This window comes from Geospiza fortis, unplaced genomic scaffold, assembly GCF_000277835.1.
Source record: "Geospiza fortis unplaced genomic scaffold, GeoFor_1.0 scaffold206, whole genome shotgun sequence".
In the NCBI taxonomy this organism is placed as follows: Eukaryota; Metazoa; Chordata; class Aves; order Passeriformes; family Thraupidae; genus Geospiza; species Geospiza fortis.
The window spans coordinates 2455842-2472175 of record NW_005054311.1 but is presented as its reverse complement, the minus strand read 5'-3'; the positions used below and the strand labels follow the sequence as shown (position 1 = coordinate 2472175).

At 38.6% G+C, this 16334-nt stretch overlaps 1 protein-coding gene across 1 annotated transcript in view; it reads left to right on the top strand.

The window, feature by feature from the left end:
* The window catches only part of TMEM245 (transmembrane protein 245), a 78588-nt gene that overhangs the window by 50015 nt on the left and 12239 nt on the right, over positions 1–16334 (top strand). Inside the window, exon 14 of the mRNA XM_031055635.1 lies at positions 795–940. Within this exon, the coding sequence (XP_030911495.1) occupies positions 795–940 (146 nt within the window). The remainder of the gene's footprint in view (positions 1–794; positions 941–16334) is intronic.

Here is a 16334-nt window from a genome sequence, read left to right as displayed (position 1 = left end):
AAGAAAAAATATCTGAGTCGTGTACATAAAGCAAATATAAGCCATAGTTTACATTTGGAGCATACAAAATGGATTTTTCTTGTTTGAGGTATTCTGTTTCAAGATGGACACAGTTCTGTGATTCATTCTTACCCAAGAAGTTGCTGAGCCCACTAACTGGAAGATAAGAGAAACATAGTTGACTGCAACATAGAGGAAGCTAATCCAAACTGATTATAATTGTTTTGTCTTTTAACTGAAACAGTGGAACTGCCATCACTTCCTCTGAGACTCATCATCAAACTCACAGGAGGAATATTCACTTAGGATTGCCAGCTTAACATAAAATTTATGGTTGTGAATTTTTGTGTAATTCATATCTTGTACCCAGCTGCATAATGACTCTTGAGACAGCCCAAATTTATTTTGCAGTTTTGTTTGCTTGTTTGGAGAATAGATGTAAATATTCAGCAATTTTTTGATCTGCAACATGCTGAAATTTTTTGATTAAACATGCTGAAAAAGAACCAGAGAGCCCCACAACTATAATGTTTATTAGCACTCTAGTTGTTTGGTTTAGATGTGCCTTTGGAAAGAAGCTGAACAGAGGCAGAAGTTTTATAATGTCTAGCTGTAAATGTTAAGTCCTTTTTGGAGCAGGGGAGTAAATAATTCTTTCAGCTCTGTTTTTCTAAATCCAGGCTTGTGGAAGATATCTTCTTCTTTTTCAGTAAAATTCAATATCTGAAGCATAGCTGCATACCCTTATTCTGTATTTATAACCTTGTAATTCAAAACTTCAATTTGTTTTGCAGGTGATTTTTCTGACCACACTGTTCTACCTGTTAAGCTCCAGTGATGAATATTACAAGCCAGTAAAGTGGGTGATAAGCCTGACACCTTTGTCTCAACCAGGTCCCTCCTCAAATATAGTTGGCCAATCTGTGGAGGAAGCAATAAGGTAAATTGCTGATTTCTTGCCCTTTGTTTAAAATTCTTCTTTAAATTTGATGTTCAGCTGCAAATAATAAACAATTGCAACAGCTTGTGTTTCAAAGATGAGTTGCAGAAATGCTTTTAAGAACCTAGCACTGATGATTTTTTCCCCTTTGATTGTTAATTAGATTGGAATTTTCAGAGGTCTGTGCAGTCATTAATAGTAGTGTTTTGTAAAACGGCTGCATCCATGACATCACTAACTCATCAGGAAGCAGTGTTTGGAGTTGTGTTGGCAGTAACAGGTGGTGCAGCTCAGTAGGAGCAGATGCATGTAGCAAAACAGTAGAAATGGAGGACCTGACACCAGTACACATTTCAGAATTGTTTAGTTTGAAGTATTTTGTCTAATATTGGAGAATAAGTATCCATTTGTACCTGGAATGTATTAGATATGCTTCTGGAGAATATTTTCCAGTTCAGTTTCACCTGAAAGAAATCTAGTTCATGATCTCCATAAACCAAATTGCATCAAAGGGAACACCAGGGGAGCGCTGTCCTTATCACACTTGGAACACTACTGTGCTGCTCCTACAGAGTGACCATTTTTGTGTGTTGGCTATAAACTACTTCAGTAATTAAAGGAGAATTTTTTAATGCTTTTAAATATGGTTCACAAAGATTTCATAGTGAAGCTATTTTTGGGATGGTGCATTTGGAGTGGTGCATTCATCTGTGATGACTGGAATCATCAGCTTCCACCTGTTAGCAGCTTGAAACACTAACATGCTGGTAATGTAATAAACTGGATTTTATATAAGGTGTTTAAGTCATAGTGTACTTTTTCAAAAAAGTTGATGGTCTGGGCAAGGTGAACAGACTTCATGCTGAATTCTGTATAGCAATTGTCTCTTACACCACTACTTTCTGTGTCATCTTGTGTATGCATACAATACATGAGTGGGCTTTAAACTGGAGAGGTATTGGAGCTGCTTTCCAAACTCATTGCTAGGTGTTTGCCATTTTAACAATGGCAAGTTTGTATTATGTTGTGTAGGATCTTGAACAAGAATGCTAACTGCTGTAGTCATTTGAAATGAAGGTGCAATTCAGGTAAAAAGCAACAGATTTGGAATTCTGCCAAAAAGTTAATAACCTTTCTCTTGAGTGACTGCTATTGAGTTTTCATTGATCACATGGTTAGTATCTCAGTTCTGTCTTTTCTGAATAGTGTGAGTGGATTTAGAAACTGATACGAGTCTCACAAATTGTTCTCTTTAGCCCAGGGTAGAGGCAAACAGTGTGGAAAAGTAGGATATGGTTTATCTGGGCATGGATGCAATGTGAGGATGATTGTATTAAATGCAGTTACAAATTTACAGGTGTGTGATACAGGTGACCAAAGGTATTTCTCAGAATTGGAGTGGAGGAAAGAAAGAAAATAATTTTAGAGAAGCCACAGGAAAAGGAGTAGGAAAGAGCCAGCATGCATCAGTAACTTGCGAATATGATGAGAAAAAGCCAATGTCTGGAGAATTTGGACAATGTGGAATGGGAAGCAGGTTGTCATACACAAGGGACCTCGGTCTGTGTATTCACTTAGGTAGCCTGAATCAGTCACTCATATTTGATTGGAGTAGCCTGTACTTGGTGCCTTATTTGAATTCTTTGGAATGATTCTTCTGAGATTTTCAGAAGTTTCTCACTTCTCAGTTATACCTAAGGATTTATCCTAATGATTCTCAGTTAGCTTGCATTGCACTCAAAACTTATTGTGATCTTCAGTATGTAAATATGGCAAGTGTAGTAACAATTTCTCATCAATTTATGCGTGCCCAATCTGTTGTCATATGAAAATCAATTGCTACTTCAAGCCCTTTCTTCTGTCCCAAAGTAGCAACTATTCTTTCTTTTTGGAGATGAGTTGTTGCTGCAGTGGTAGGAACCTAAAAATGGCTTCTTCACCTCATCTGTAAATGGCATGCAAAGTGGAGAGCAGTGCTTGGTGGTAGGATGGAAGAGGCTCCATTGGTGCTATGAATTATTGAAGAGTGAAACATCTGTAGTTTGCTTTCATTATTAGATTATGACACCATTACACAATATGCATTCACCCTCAAAATATCCATGCTTTCAAGTTGACCAATGTAGGGGGATACAGTATGGGTAAATGAAGGTGGTATAGAATGTGATCTTGTCCCCTAAAGAGTTGCAGCTGAACCAATTACTAAAGATTAGGAGCAGGCCTGATCTTAACAGGCCACACCTGTAGCCAATATACAAGTGGTATAAAAGAGTGGATTGGTGAGAACTGGAGTCAGATGGTTACTGCAAGGACCGGGAAGAGTCAGGAAGAGTCTGTGCCTCCTTGATGTTTCTTGCAGGCAGCTTCTCTAAGCAGGAGCTGCCTGCAGGAAACATCGAGGAGGTATGAAGCTCTGGCGATATGGAATCCTTGCACTGTAATGATAATAGAACTCTTGATATATAAGACAACAGACCAAAAAGATTCAGTTAATAAATCTCAAAGATCACCAGCTGTGTTCCAGCTCCCACCACCCTTCACCAGGACATACCATGTGCACAAAGCTAAGCCAGCATCTAACTAGTCCTGTCTAGAGGGCAGGGATCCTCTTGGCAAGAGATAGACCTAATCTCTCTGTTGCTCATAAACCAAATGACGTAAGAGTAATCGTCCTCCATGTTGCTAGTCACTTCTGTGCTCTTTTACTTAAAATATGTTTGTGAAAAGCACTAGGAAACTTGGATGTAATAAAGGAAGTCTGTTCCCTTGTGTGCTTTGCCATTTATTTAAGAGGAAAAGAGCAAGAGGGGAAGAAGAGGAGGGCAATTGGCAGCTTGTTTCTGTTGAAATCCCTTAATTTAAAGATGTTACCCAACAAGCTCTTAAACAAAGACCTTTTCTCATTTCAGTTTCTCTCATCAGAACTGTGCTGTGGTTTTTATTTTATAGAATATAAATAGCTATAAGTTTTATAAATACTTTTCTAACTCCTTTGATGGTGAATTTGCAAATACAGTGGCAGTTCTCTGTTCACACAATTAGATTTATGAACTGTATAGGGGTAAGAGCAACTTTCCAGGCTGCTTTGAGCCAAGTGTTGAATCTCACTGTTTCTGTCAAAATACCACAGATTATAAATTTGAACTTGAGTAGTGGGAAAAATAGATGCAGCTGTGGTGACGCTACAGGAGTTTTGAAGAAGCTGAGTGTAATCCAAGAACTGCCTGCTGCAAACCATGGGATGAATTGCCCTGCTGGCCTTTGATAGGAAATTTATTTATCCAGGATGCCAGGGAAGCAGAATGCCAGTAGCACGTATCAGGTGGTGGGATTGAGCAGGGATTTGACTAGAGCATCATGCTATGCCTGAGCCAAAAGCTTGTTTGGCAAACCTAGTGGTACAAAGGCAGAGCTGTGGAAGACAGATCACTTGGAGGCACCAGCCAGCACAGCTCCACCAAGGACAAGTTGTGCTGAGAAAAGCATGAGCCTTTCTTTGAGGAGGTGACTGTCCTCAAAGGAGGACCAGGGCACAGCAGTGACTGACATTTGCTCTGACTTCAGCAAGGCTTGTGACAGCCTCCCACAGTAACCATCTGGGTGAGCATGGGCAGGAGAAGGGCATGGCTGTAGGAGCTCTGCTGTGTGCTCAGCAGGACACATTCCAGCTCTGGGAATGCTGCTGGTGGTATGTGACTCAGGGCAGTGATGGGGTGATGCTGGTGATGGTCTGGAGTGAGGGCTTGGGTGATGGTGGGAGATCACCTTCTGCATGGCTATGGGTGTCCATTCCCATCTGTGGAAGGCAGAACAGCTGATGGGAGTGTCCCTTGCCAGGTGGGGAAGGCAGCAGCTTGATGGAAGGAAGGTCCTCCTCTCTCCAATCCTTCAGGCTTCAGGCCCCTTTTTATGAGGGACAGTGGGAAAGAAGGGGCCGTGCAACCCTTGACAGTCAGCAAAAGAAATCTTTTCTACATCTCCCTTGGCAGTGGAAGGCAAATGGCAATGTAAAGAATGATCTGCTGCTAGTTTGGTCTTTTCCTGTGTTGTGAATGTGACTGTAAGCTGGGCATTTGCCTTTACCCCAGATATGTGCCTTTGTACCAGGCAGTGCTGCCTGCCTCCAACCAGATGGGAACTGGCGGTGTTTGGACTATGGAACAAACAGATTTGCAAATTGGTCATAAACCAGTTTTCCCAATTTTGAGTAACTTTCATCCTGAAAATGCTCCTATGATGTTAGACTAAACACTTGTGTGTGCTTTGTTGTCACACATTGCATTTGTGTCTCCTCATTGTTTGCATCTGTGGAAGGCAGCATTTAATCCACAGGGAAGAGGAAAGGTCAGTAGTTATGTGATGACTCCCTAAAACACAGTAAAAAATCTGGGAATAAGATTACTACTGATGGCATATGTGACCACAGGGATTTCTGACTGATGTATGAAGTACTGGTTCTCTTTCAAATCAACCAACTAATTCAAAATTCCATGCTGGAATTTCATGTGCCCATGCCTGTAAATGAGGTGGGAAATAAAAATTTAGCAAAGTTATAATCATTCCAAATACTGCTAGTGACTCAGTAAAAGAGCTTATGTTCTCTATGGTTTTGGTTCTTCAAACCAATTGGTGTATCTGTTTTCTTTTTTCTTTGGTTTGCAATCTCAGGTTGTTCTCAGTCTGATTCTAACTTTCTTGGTGTGGCCACATTTCATTGCTCTTTTTTAATTCTTGATATATTCTTCATTTGTCCTTTGCATTTAAACCCTCCACAGTTCTTTTTTTTTCCTTTTTTCTTCCTTTTTTATTTACTTTTATTTTTCTTCCTTTCTTTTCTTTTCTTTTTTGTTTTTTTTTAATCCTTTTTCCATATTACATAAATGGATATCAGGACAAAAATGTGATGAATTACAAAGGGGTGATATTTTGTCATGTGTGTGAGTCTCCCTTGACTGACAGAGGTGATTAATTGCCTGTGAATATAGTAAATACATGATTTACTTCACTGAAACCACTTAAAGTCAGCCATAGGAACGAAGAAAGGGAAACAGGGAGGGGCCTGATGGCTGTGGTAGAAGGTTTATGCCAGAATAGGAAATCTTTAGGAAGATGACTTGCTTTAGAAACATGAGGACCACTTGGATGAGTTTACTGTATTTAGATAATTTTAATTCCCAAGAGTAGTTAGTGATTTTCTTCACTGTAACTATAGTTAATGATGTAGTATTTTGAAGTTTTGGGAGAATCATTATCTGCCCATAACAGTGTGAGATTTGCTTTGTTCAGAAGGGTTCCGTAAAATAAAGTTGATTCATGAGTTACCTACTTTACTGCTTAAGTAGGAAAATTAAATTCTTTCCCCCTGAGCTAGGGAGGGGGTGCTCTTGTCCGGATTTTTATTTTTGTTTTCTTTTTGTCCTGAATGGATGAAGCAGTAAGTCTCCAAATCACGGATTTCCAAGTAGTAGCATGCACACCTTTGCCTGAACCATTTTCCTTTCCCTGAGCAGCATGTCGTTCTCTTCCTGAATGCACCATACCCTTGTTCCCTGAAGCTCCCATTCTGCTTGCTCTGGTGGAGATATTGCACATTGCTAAGTTGCATGTTCTCACGGCCTCAGTGCAATTTAGTGTGTGCGATACTTTCACATGAGTGCATGCACACGGGTATGGCTGTGGCTTAAAGTTACTGCAGCTTTCAGTTTTGGTGGGGCCTGATTACATTGTGACATGGTCTTAAACCCAGATCAGTGTTTTGAGCGATGCCTTAGAACATGTGTTAGTGGAAGTTTGTTCAGTAACACCAGGAAGATGAGGACTGTTTGTTTTCAATTTGAGAAGGGTTATCATTATTTGCTTCATTTTCTTCATTTGCCCATGCACACCTCAAATTTGATCAGATGTTTCGTTGGCTATAAAAAAGTTACTTAAAATACTTTACGTGTTTCCAAAGAGGAAATTGTTATCCTTAGCTGTAATTGGTTGGAAAGTAAAAAAAAATTTGATGTGAAAAAAACCTAATAGTGTCTTGATGGATGAAAGAAGTTCTTAATTTCATCCAACTTTTCAACTTTTAGTGCCTCTGTTTAAATAATAAAGCCAATGGCATCCAGGCTTGTATCAGCAGCAGTGTGGCCAGTGGGAGCAGGGCACCTGTACTCAGCACTGCTGAGGTTGCACCTTGGGTGCTGTGTCCAGTTCTGGGGCCCTCAGTATAAGAAGGACATTGAGGTGCTGGAGCAAGTCCAGAGAAGGGCAGTGAAGCTGGTGAAGGGTCTGAGCACGAGTCCTATGAGGAGCATCCGGGGGTGTTCAACCTGGAGAAAAGGGGTCCTGGGGGGACTTTATCACTCTCTACAACTCCTGAAAGGAGGCTGCAGCTGGGGAAGGTTGGCCTCTTCTCCCAGGCATGAGAGGAAACAGCTTTAAGCAGTGCCAGGGAAGATTCAAGTTGGACATTGAGAAAAATTGCTTCACAGAAAGGGTTGTCAAGCATTAGAGTGGACTGTCCAGGGAGGTGGTGAAATCACCATTCCTAGAAGCATTTAAGAAACAACCAGACGTGCCATTTAGTGCTATGATTTAGTTTACAGGGGTCAAAGGTTGGACTTGATGATGTTGGAGGTCTTTTCCAACCTAAATGATTGTATGATTCTCTAATGAAGTAATTGCCTAGTCTAAAACTGGGAATAACAGACACTTATTTTTTGTTTTTCATTACACTGAAGAAAGGAAAGCTTCAGTTGAGTTATTGGAAAAAAAGTAGAATGTGGTCTGTAAATCTGTAAGAGTTGCCACATCGTTTCAGTACCTATGCTGAACCAAACTGAAAATAACCATAACCTTAGTGGGGTAGATAGTAGTATTTTTAAGCTACCTATTTTAGTAGCAATAAACACATGACTTGCTCACACCATTTTTTTAGTCTTAAATATTCTCATATTTGCAAAAAGAACCACCCTAGATTTGTCTTTACCCATATTTCCTTTTATATAGAAAATATTTCTTAAACACAAAAGATGTCTGTGAATTGCCTTATGTACACATGATTTCAATCAGTTATTCAAAGAATATTTCAAAGAAAAATGGATCTTCAAAGAAAATTTCAGAAAATAATTTATTTGCTCATACTTAATCTTTAATCTGAAATTTACATGAAACTATGAAAAAATGTTCATGATACATATATAATTTTGGTGAAGCATGTCACAGTCTGTAAATTTAATCTGAATTTTACAGTTTACTGCCCTTAATTCACAAGATTATCTAAGTGATAACCTAACCTGATGCTGAACCAGGCAGTTCTGTTCTCTCTGCCCTGCAGGCTGGGATCAAGCACATTGAGAGGTTACTGAGGACTCCTTGCTTTATGAGGGACAGTGCTGATACTTTGCCATTGGCTTCTTTCCTATTGCAGATGGCATGTTTTGTGTGTTCTAACAGTAGTTTGTCCTAGTGCATATTTTTAATGTGTAATTCTCTGGTTGTCCAGTGTTTTTTAAGACTGAAAATAATCTGTAAACATGCAGAGGATGTGGGTTAGTGCATGTGTGAGTGGGAGCACATTTAAACACATGAGCAGATTTTCCTGCAATTTTTAATGTAATTACACTGCATCTTAGGTACAAGTCCCTTAATTATGTGTTGCACTTAGACTTGTATTTACACACTACTTTTCTTTACTATAGCAACTTTTTAAAAGTTACCTATATCTCAAAACCCAATATTTGAATGATTAATTGGTAATAACATAAACTGTACTAGTAAAGAGAGTGATGCTTAAGTTACATCTGGAATTTGGATCAGCCATTAGTTTTTCTCTTTGCTTCTAAGGCAGGCTAACTGGAAGGGATGGAAAGAAAAAGGTTGCTGAAAGACTTAATTAAATATATAGGAAAAAGATATTCCATCAGGTATTTCTGAGAATAAAAGTGTAGTGTTAGAATTATTTTTGGTATACTGTTGCAGGGTTCTATGTTTGCACATCTGATAATTCTTTATGTGTGTTAAATGTTGCAGTATATGGTATTATAACCTTGGTTAGATTTCTGCTGTCTAAAATACAGATCTACTGTAGTGTAAGAAGACAGCATGAAGTCTGATATAAACCTTCAGGATTCCCGATAATTCAAAGATTTAACATCACAGTTTTAGCTTTTCAGTCTTTCAAGTTATAAGGTCAATCCATTGTTTATTGTCTCTATCAACATAAGCTATGAAATTGCTCCCTTCTTTATGCTTGTGTTTCATAATTTTACAATAGGAATAATCTGAACAGCCTAGGAGTTCCTAAATAGAAGACTGCAGTGGATCTCAAGCAGTATTGACTCAAGACAGCTGTTGCTCTCATTAATGAACTTTTCAAGCTTAAATGGCAATCCTAAAGAATTTACATCCTTACAAGTGATGTGGAGAACAATAAATATTAATGCCAGTGCATGCTAATAATAACTAAGCTGAAGGGAAGAGAGTGCGTATCTGAACAGCAAAATATTAAAGGCCATGGGAATGAGAAACTAACCTCTTAAAAGCTGAAGTTTCTGCTATGAAATGAAAGAATCATAAACTTCAGCAGATAGAAATAGGCATAAAGCACCTAGAATAGGTGCTGAGTTGGATTCATTTACTCAAAGCTCCATCAGCTGGTATTAAACAAAAGTATAATTTTTCACATGTGACAGGAGCAACAAGCAGTCAGAGGGCTGAGGGGATGACAAGGGGTACTCAGCAACCAAGGCTCAGGTTGTTGCAGGGAGGAGGTAAATTGATGCTGTTTTGCTTATTGCTGTGGAGGTAAGTAGAGGGAATCACATTGTAGAACCTTTCTTATGGGTGAGCTTTCTTATGGAAAGTAGAATCTCTCGGAAATTACAGTGACTGTAGAAGAGCTTCTAGAACAAAACAGATTAAATGAGCAATAGCAAATTGTTGGGAATGACTGATAAGTCACTACAGAAATCTCAGGGGCAAAATTAAAAAAAAATTCTTCCAGGAAACCCAGGAAGTACAAACTTGTAAGCTGGATGGGTATTAGTACTGTAGGGCTTAGTAGGAACCAGCACCTGGTGAATATGATGTAGTTGCAGAGAATCAGTGGAGTTTTCACAGAAGTTCTGCCTCATTCCTCATGTTTTTTGAAGTGTGGGCAAGCAAGACCCTTAATAAGTTCATCTGTGTGCTATGTTCTACCAAAATTTAATAAAGGCTTTTTACAGTATTGCTTTCCTGAGACTTTCAAGGATATGGGATATTGTCTTTATACAGGAAGAGGGTAGGTTTAAATTAGATATAAGGAAGAAATTCTTTACTATGACAGTGGTGGGACACTGAGACAGATTTCTCAGAGAAGTTGTGGGTACAGCAGATTGTATACAAACTCAGAAGACAGCAGTGTCTGGGAAGTAAAGTGACTGATGAAATGTGGTGTAGATGACAGTGATGCATGTGGGGGAGAACCAGTCCTAACTTCACACATAAACTGATTACTGCTGCTGTGCTGACTCTCATCACTTGGGAGCTATATTTTATGGTACACAGGCTAGCTCAGTGCTTGGTAATACTTAAAAAACATGTGCCAGGCATATCAAATGTTAAGATTTTTTTACCACAGACATAGAAAACAGAAACGCAGAATAGTACTCCCATTGTATGAAACTATGATTTTCCTATACCCTGAGTTACCGTGTGCCATTCTGGTTCCTGAATCTCAAAAAGCCTGGAGTGCAACAAGACTGGTTAGAGAAATGAAGGCATGCATCAGTTTGTCTGTGAGGAATGGCTGAAGGACTCTTCAGCCTAGAAAAAAGGATGTTACGCAATTGAAGTTTGTAAAATCAGGACCAGTGTAAAAAGGATGACTGAGTTGGACTGTCTATGGTCCCTTCTAGGATAAAATATTTGCATCACCAAAAAGTGACCAGGCACTTCCAAAAAAATGCATTGGTTCATGGAGCAGGCAGAAGAGCATGGAAAAGATCTTGCAAAGAACACTGGAGTTGCAGCAACTTGCAGGATTGAACAGGAGGACTAAGAAGATACATTAATTGAAGATTAATTATTAGAAAGCCTCCATGAGGTTCATAATATCCCCTGAGGTGGAAGTAGAGGTTGGAAGAATGCTCAGGGGCTATTGTTAAAGAGGTTTGTCTATTTCTTTTCTTCCCTTAATATCTGCTTCTGGACTCTGCTGGAGATGGGAAGCTGGCTAGACAGATCTTTGGTCTGAACAAGTTTGCCTTTTTTTATGTTATGTTCCAAGATCAATTTTAAGACCAGTGCAGTATTGCACTTAGTAAAAATTGTCTACTCCTGATAAAAATCTGGAAATGTTAGAAATAACTGGTCCTTTCAAATGTGCTTCTCAGAAGAATAATTGTATGCTTACAATTGCAGATCAAAGTAGTAATTAAAAATTATTACAAAGGCATTTTAAAGAAATATATATAGAATTTCTCACAGAGTAATTGTTATTTTTCACAGCATGTAGACATTTCTCTGTTAGGGAAGAAAGTCTGTGTGCCACTATGTATTTCAGAGTTGTTGCCACACTTTAATGGTGCTTTGATAAAGTCATTGGAGCCTTGTCCTGCCTTGGGAGGTGTTTGCAATATTTGCATCAGTTATGCCATCTGGAGGAACCATGCTTTGATAGAAGACTCGATCACTTTATCTGATTAGTGTCATTACTAGCCTGCATATGTTGGAGCTGTTTTGTTTAGTTGTATCATTCATGAGGAAGGATTAATTTCAGCAGCAAAACTGTTGAAATCTTGTCATGGAGTCATCTCTGAAAGTAATTTGCATATTTATATTGCTCCTGAGATGATCTTACTCTGTCAAGAAACGCTTTCTGCCACTTCAGCTTTATTCGTAGCTGGAATCTGTCTTAGTGCACTTAGCTTACTTTCATGTTAAATTTGAAACTGAAATATAAAGAGGGTCACTTTTCATCCCTAAAAGAACAGAACCCTTAAAGAGAGTCAAAGAACAACTTAAGAGGTCTTTTTCAAAAGGACTTCTTGAAGTCATTTCATTCTTCAGTGTTCACCTGGTGATCACTTGAAATTTGGGGAATCATTGTGGAAGAAGAATACTTTGATCTTTTCAAAGACAATAGCTGTCACTGGCAACTTGTCTTTTGCAACAGATCTTGGTGGTGTGTGAAGAAAGTAAGTTCTTTGCCCACCACAGAGAGTTCTTTGGTTTTGAAGTTGTGGTGACAGCGAGTGTTGACTTCGGCTGGGGCAAGATAGCACTGATATGTTCTTGCTCTCCAGCCATGAGTGCACTGTTCTTTCCTGGTGGGAATGCAGCTATTTAGGTCACTGCTCGTGAGTTGGCTGGGGAGTGGAGACCTGAGCTATTTTGTTAAAACTAACCCATCATGTAACCATTGTCATGAATTCACTGTAAAAATGAAAAAGCTGAATTCATTGTAGAAAGGGTCATGGCACATAATGAAGACTGTGCTGGCAGGTAGACAGAGGGAGGTTCATCTAGGACAGAAGTGAATCCTTGGAACAGGGGAATGGAAGGGCTCCTTTCCTGGGACACTTCTGAGCTAACCTGTTCTGAAGATAAATTGTGAAACCATGCTGTGAAGTTTTGAATGCATTTCTCTTATACTTTGAACTCTCTTTTAAAATGTGATGGTTGTATTCCCAAGAGAAACTGAATAGCTGAGGTCTCTTAAAGCATCATTTTGAATTAGTCAGTTCTCTGTACAGAAAAGTTTGCAACAAAGATGTAGTACAATCCTTTTAGTGTCTACTGAGAGAATATGGGAAAACACCAAACATCAGTGGTATGAGGAAGATGACAAAAGAGTGAAATTTTCTTATTCTATTTATTATTCTTATTCTATTTTTCTTATTCTATCTTATTCTTATTTTCTTAGTCTAAGAAAATAAGAAAATGTCTTTGGCTGAGGGTGTTCCCATTACCAAGCTTGCATTTTAATTGGATTATAAACTGTTGTATCGATTGTAAAGGGTTTTGTAAGGAATTTAGAGAAACACTATTTCTTGCAAACTTTCCAAAGATGAATAGCCGGGTTTTTTTCCTAGTTTTTACTCTCATGCCCATTCACAAGCCAGGGTTCATATGCCTGTTCATATAAATTTAGTATAATAACCAGAAAATCCCTCTTCTGAGCTTATGATATGCTTACTCTAATCTTTCTGGTAACTCAAATTCTCTTTATTTCAGCCCATATGCTCTTCTTTCCTCCAGTGTTCTGGGAGCAGAAAGATCTAGAAAATCAAATTAACTCCAAGGTCAAAAAATCCATGATCTGAGCTGAAGGGCTCTTTTCAGCTGGGATTGCTGCAGCATTAGTTTGAAATTTTTGAAATCTCATTGTGTCAGTAACAGTGAGCAGACTTTACCTGCAGGCTCTGTGAAGTGCACCTGAATTCAGGTGGACATACATTTGATATAAACTACAGTAGTTATGAAAGGAATGCTCTAGACTTTTTATGGCCAGTCTGTAAAAGAGAAGAAAAAATTCACGAAACCCTGAAAAGGTGGCCCTTTCCCTTGTAGAGTCTACAAGCAAATCACTACCTTAGGGACAGAACTTAGTAGAAGGAGCTTTTACCCAAAAATAAAAAAAGTAGGCCAGCTGTGCTGAAGCATTTCACAGAAGTTTCTTCATTTTTAATCTGAATAACACATAGCATGACCCATGTCCTCTGATTTTTATTTATTTTAATTTTGCATGCTTTTCAAAGCTCACTAAAATGGAGTATGTATGTCTGAGTATGACTTGTGCCAAGTTGGCATGAAGTGCTCATAAATTACACATTTGCAGATGACAGCTCTTGCAGGTAAAGTGGTTCATCCAGATACAGTGCCAAAGTGAGACGTGAGCAGCAATTGGATTTTTTGATTTCTGAATCATTCAATTACTCTTGTATATAAAAAGAAGCTGTATGTGTGCCAGTAATGGATTAAGAGATGAAACTAACTTACTGTCATAATTACACCAGGAGGGGTCTGCATTTTACAGATGGTAATAAATTCATCTGGCACTGGCACACCCGCATTAAGGTCTGGTATCTCAGGTGCAGTGTAGCTGAAGCAAACTGCTGATAAGATTCTAGTTAGTGTTTTCAGAATTTTTTTTTTGCTGCCTTAACCATGAAACAAAATAGGTCTGAATTTCCAGACTTTGATACAATTTTTAGTTTTTGTGACAGTTACCAAAAAGTAACAAATACGAGTTTTCAGAGAGATTAAGGGTCTCATGGTCCACAGGAAGTAGTGCCAGGAAGTAGTATCCCCTGTGCCTTTGTTATGTTTTTATGACTTCAGTTGAGGCAGACACAAACCAGGGGGAGGGAGAGGAGGAGAATGAGACTAGGTGCAGCCTCCTCTCTCCTCGTGCTTGATCACTGGCACTTCCCAACTTCCCAGCACTCTGAGGTGGCTTCTCCTCTCAGTGTATGAGTTGTGAGTGTTAGAAGCACGGAGCCACTGAGATGCTGTACTGTTCTACACTCTGTCAGAGGGATGCACTGTTTGGCCTTGGAAACATATTATGTGTCAACTTGCAGAATGACATCAGACCAGGACTACCTGTTAGTCCTGGACTAGTTTTTCTGTTGTTCTACCAGTGCATCTGACTGCCAAGTCCTTGAGCTGAGACTAAGAAAGCAACTCATTTTCTAGACACATTCAGCATTTTTTTCTCCTGGGTTGCTGTCTCTCTTTTGGTTACCATAATAGCACTGTCATCCCTTCTTCTGTAGTCTCTCTGGGAAAATCTAAAATGACTGCTTGTAGGTGGTTATTTTAATTTCAGCAGAAGTTGATACTTCACATATTTTTCTCAGGCTAGAAGCTTGTCTCATCTCTTGTACACTGAAATGTAGTCTTGGTGCATATGTATAGAAAATGTTAAAACCTTTTTAATCTTACTACAGTACATAAAATTTCTTTTTGCAAAAAAATAAGGAGATATTCAAGGACTTATAGTTTTGACGACTGTGATGTGTTTGTGCCACAGTTTCTGTTGGATAAGAAAAAGATTTGCTTGAAGATTACTGCACATGTTCTTCTTAGAAAGATATTATGCTCCTAAGATACCCTCAGAAGGAGTAGACATGAGTTAAATGTCACAAAAAATGCAGAAAATTAAGACTTTTATGTAGCTGAAGTATGAAAGTATCTTGAATTTTTAATGCAAACTCACTTTTAGCATTGTTACTGTGGCCTTGGGATTTTCTTGGCTCGTTGCCAAATTTTTTTTATGTCTGAAACTTCTTTTCTTATAACTTAAATACAAGTGAGTATGTCACACTTCAAAATTTGTAGATTTTATATATTTTGGTCTGACTTTCCATTTTAATATAATGAAAGTTCATCTAAACTGAGAAGTATTGAGGCTATTTTTACTGATGCCACCACATATTTGTAAATGTTCTCTGCCTTTCTTTTTGCACCATGTAATTCTTGCCTGTCAAAGATTAGACTTGTTATTTCAGGTCAGTCCTTAAAGCTTGCTTTTTTCTTTATTTTTCCTTTCCCTCTTTTGGAGGGGAAAATGGCTGACAACAGTTATTTCTGGTTAGTCTGTTAAGAGAATCTCACATTTTGAACAGTAGTGTTGATATGTGAAGTTTATTATGCACTCATAGCTTCCAGTGAATAAATTTTAAATAAGATTATTTTGATTCTGAAGTCATGTAGAAATCTAAAAGTGAGCCCTTAGGTAAGAAACAAGGCAAAAATATGCACACTGCCTACAGGAATAAAAATTAGGATAGTGGCCAAAGAAGCAAATACTGGGAGTCTTGGACTTCTTGGTAGCTCAGAGAAGATTCTACCTAGTAATTTAATATCACAGAATCACAGGTTTCTTTGCTACAAGGCTTTATAGAGTAAATGGAGGAAGAAAACTATGCTGTTACAGACTTTAGATCCAGAAAGGGCATGTTTTCTGTCCCCTTCAAACTTTACTGTTGTATGGCTTCCTGACCTCTTTGCCCTGCTGCCAGAGTTCCCAAAACTGCCAAGACACAATCACTGTGAGTTATGGGAATTTACATGGATGGGAAATTAACATCAGGAAACTTCACATTTATCTTTTCTAAGAGGGTGCATGTGCCACCACTTGTGCAATGATGGAACTGTTAGAACTCTTGTGAGCTTTGGGACTTGGTTACTTGGATTTAAGCTGAATTAGTGATTTCAGGAAACTTGGCTTCTCGAATATGAGTGAAAAACTGTTAAAATACAATAATGAGATGTAGCAGTTTGAGATTATGGTTTTTGGTAGACCTAAGGCATGGTTTTCCAGTTCAGTTATGGGATATTCCACATGTGTACCTGCCCTAATGCTGTAAAAATGTCACAGCACTTAGCTCCTGTTCGCTGTCTCATGAAGCCGTGA